Here is a 2,841-nt window from a genome sequence, read left to right as displayed (position 1 = left end):
CAGGCACAGCTCGTCCTCAAAGTAACATCCTTTCCTTTCAGCACTTTAAAGAGACCTTGTGCTGCAGATTTACCTAATGCAGCGTGACATTCAATCTCATGACTACATCGATTGGGAATCCAAGCAAAACAAGATTCTTTACAACTTCAATCTTTTCTCCATTGATCATTGAGAAATGGTCTAGTTGTGAGGATTTTGGTTTTCTTTACATTGAGTTGTAATTCATAATGTAATTCATAAAGATCAATCTTTGATCTTCATCAGCAAGTGCTTCAAATCCTCCTCACTTTCAGCGAGTAAGGTGGTTTTACCTGCATATTGCAGGTTGTTAGTAAGCCTGCCCCTTGATCCACGTACAGGTTCCTCTTGAGCATGATAAGATCCTTTGGAATTCCCATTCTTCTCAAGGCTGTCCATGTTTGTTTGTTGTATTTGTTTTGATCTACACAGTCAAATGCTGTGTTAGTCCAGGTAGACTAGAGAAACAAATTCATGGGCACTGATATGTGTATAAGAGACGTTTATATACAAGAGCAGTTGAATATTGAGAAAACAGCCCAGCCCAGTCCAGATCAAATTCTTAAGTCTGATATTAGCCCATATGTCTGATACCAATCTATCAAGTCCTCCTCAGATTCACGAAACATGTGCAATGACGCTGAATGCAGGATGATCATAGGCCAGTGGGTGCAAAGTCTTGGGGATTCAGTGGTGGTAGAAGTATCTCAGCACTGGCAGGGGTCTCCACATGGCTCCTTAGCTCCAGGGCTCTAGCGTAGCTCCATGTGTCTTGTCCGCAGGAATGTCTCACAAGGAGTGAGTGTGTGCCCTGCCTCCAGAGAGCTATTTATCTCCTTAGCGCCTCTAAATGAGGTCATCAAGCTGTGACCTGATTGATAGGCTAAAGTCTACCTCTTCACTCTTATAAGTCTCAAATTGACAGCAGATTATGTAACTACCACAGGAGCTGAACCTTGGGGGCATTAAGCAGTGTGCCGATGCTCACACAGAGCCAGAATGTGAGCCTGAGTTTGTTTGACTCCCGGGCTCCCACTCTTCCCACGCCAGATTCGAGTTGTTGGTGTTGAATATTCTTAGCATGCAGGGCTTCTTCCCGAATTGCATAGGTGCACCAGCTCTGGCTGTGCATTCGGCCTTGGGACTCAGCACTGTGTACTCTTGTGTTTCAGCCACACGGCGCACGCTGACCTGTATGAGCGGGGAGTTCAGGTGTGAGGACGGCGAGACCTGCATTGTGCTGTCTGAGCACTGTGACGGCTTTCTGGACTGCTCAGACGGCAGCGACGAGAGGGCCTGCAGTGGTGGGTATTGGGCTGGACTGTTGCTCAGCTACCCCGGGGCCTGTTCTGAATCCCCCTGGGGGGGCCCCCTCTCTAGAACTCATTTCCTCAGCTTTTCTTGCCTCTGAAAATGAGACCGGCTCTTGCGCAGCGTGAGAGTACCGGTGGAAGTCAGGGTTGGCCCAGCGCTGCCATAACTCCCAGCTAGCCTCACTCAACAGACAGACCTGGCATCTGCCTCTGAAAGCCGCGGCCTAGGAGCCCCGTCTGCAGTGCTCCTCTGACCACTAGGGGTTGCTGGGCGTCAGAACTGAGGGGATGGCAGCTGGCCAGCATCATCCTGAGAGTGGAATGCTGGGCTAGCCTTTGCGTCAGGTGCCCTTCCCACCTTAAGCCAATGCCCACGGCTCGCACACAGCCTGCAGCTCTCCGGAGGGTTAGCTCAGCCCTGCTGTCCACAGCATGTTTCACAAGGGCCTTGTCCTTGCCACGGGCAGGGTGGAATGCAAGGAAAAAGTGAGTGAAAATCTTCAAAGAAGTTTTTAAAAGTTTGCGGGAAAATGCTGTTCTATTGTAATCCCCTTTCCCACAATTTTGAAGACGTGCCTCCTATTGATTGGGATTCCATTGGAGATGACCGTGGCCTCTCAGCGTCTGGAGCGCGTGAACCTCGGAGGCGCACCGGGCAGCTGGCGCCCCGTGTGTGGCACAGGGGAGAACTAACTGTGCTCTGTGGGTTCAGGGGCTGCCTTCTTTCGTGAGGCGGGGGAGATAGCGCTGGGGAGACGTGGAGCACTAACCCACGGGGTAACTATTTGCTTAAAGCAGGGGTGGGGTCTCTTTGGGAGGGGGTGTCTTTGTGATCCATGTATTTGTCACAGAACTGTCTTCTGCTTTTCTGCTCTCTGCCTCCAGATGACTTAACTGTGTACAAAGTGCAGAATCTCCAGTGGACAGCTGACTTCTCCGGGGACATCACTCTGACCTGGATGCGGCCCAAAAGAATGCCTTCTGCTTTGTGCGTCTATAACATCTACTACAGGTGGGTCTCGTCTGCTGCGGCCGAAGACAGCGGCCTGGCCATGCCGCCAGATGATCCGTCACACGCTCTTGTGCACTTAGTGTGGCTCTCTAGTGAGCCAGGCAGCTCCGTCAGCGCACTGATGCTCTCGTTTGTCCCTCGGCCAGGGTGGTTGGAGAGAGCCTCTGGAAGGCTCTGGAGACCCACAGCAACAAAACCAGCGCCGTATTAAAGATCTTGAAGCCAGACACCACCTATCAGGTTAAAGTGCAGGTCCAGTGTCTAAGCAAGGTGCACGGCACCAATGACTTCGTGAACCTGAGGACTCCCGAAGGACGTAAGTGCCCTTGTGAGCCTGTGGCCTGTACAGGACCCTAAGTGGGCTGGCAGCGATCTTCCAGAGGGTGCCCGGGAGCACGCACACAGAGCCGCTTTGCTTAGCTTCCTGTTCTTGCCCGAGTTGTGGAACAGTTTTGCTTTGTGTTAAATCAGATCTTGCCCTTCCATGTTAAGAAGTTC

At 51.4% G+C, this 2,841-nt stretch overlaps 1 protein-coding gene across 1 annotated transcript in view; it reads left to right on the top strand.

The window, feature by feature from the left end:
• The window catches only part of SORL1 (sortilin related receptor 1), a 212,167-nt gene that overhangs the window by 181,108 nt on the left and 28,218 nt on the right, over positions 1-2,841 (top strand). Inside the window, exons 34-36 of the mRNA XM_030886981.2 lie at positions 1,191-1,322; positions 2,217-2,343; positions 2,490-2,659. Of these exons, the coding sequence (XP_030742841.1) occupies positions 1,191-1,322; positions 2,217-2,343; positions 2,490-2,659 (429 nt within the window). The remainder of the gene's footprint in view (positions 1-1,190; positions 1,323-2,216; positions 2,344-2,489; positions 2,660-2,841) is intronic.

This window comes from Echinops telfairi, unplaced genomic scaffold (assembly GCF_000313985.2).
Source record: "Echinops telfairi isolate 266 unplaced genomic scaffold, ASM31398v2 ScPeMD7_5167;HRSCAF=5991, whole genome shotgun sequence".
In the NCBI taxonomy this organism is placed as follows: Eukaryota; Metazoa; Chordata; class Mammalia; order Afrosoricida; family Tenrecidae; genus Echinops; species Echinops telfairi.
This window is presented reverse-complemented; position numbering and strand designations above follow the sequence as displayed.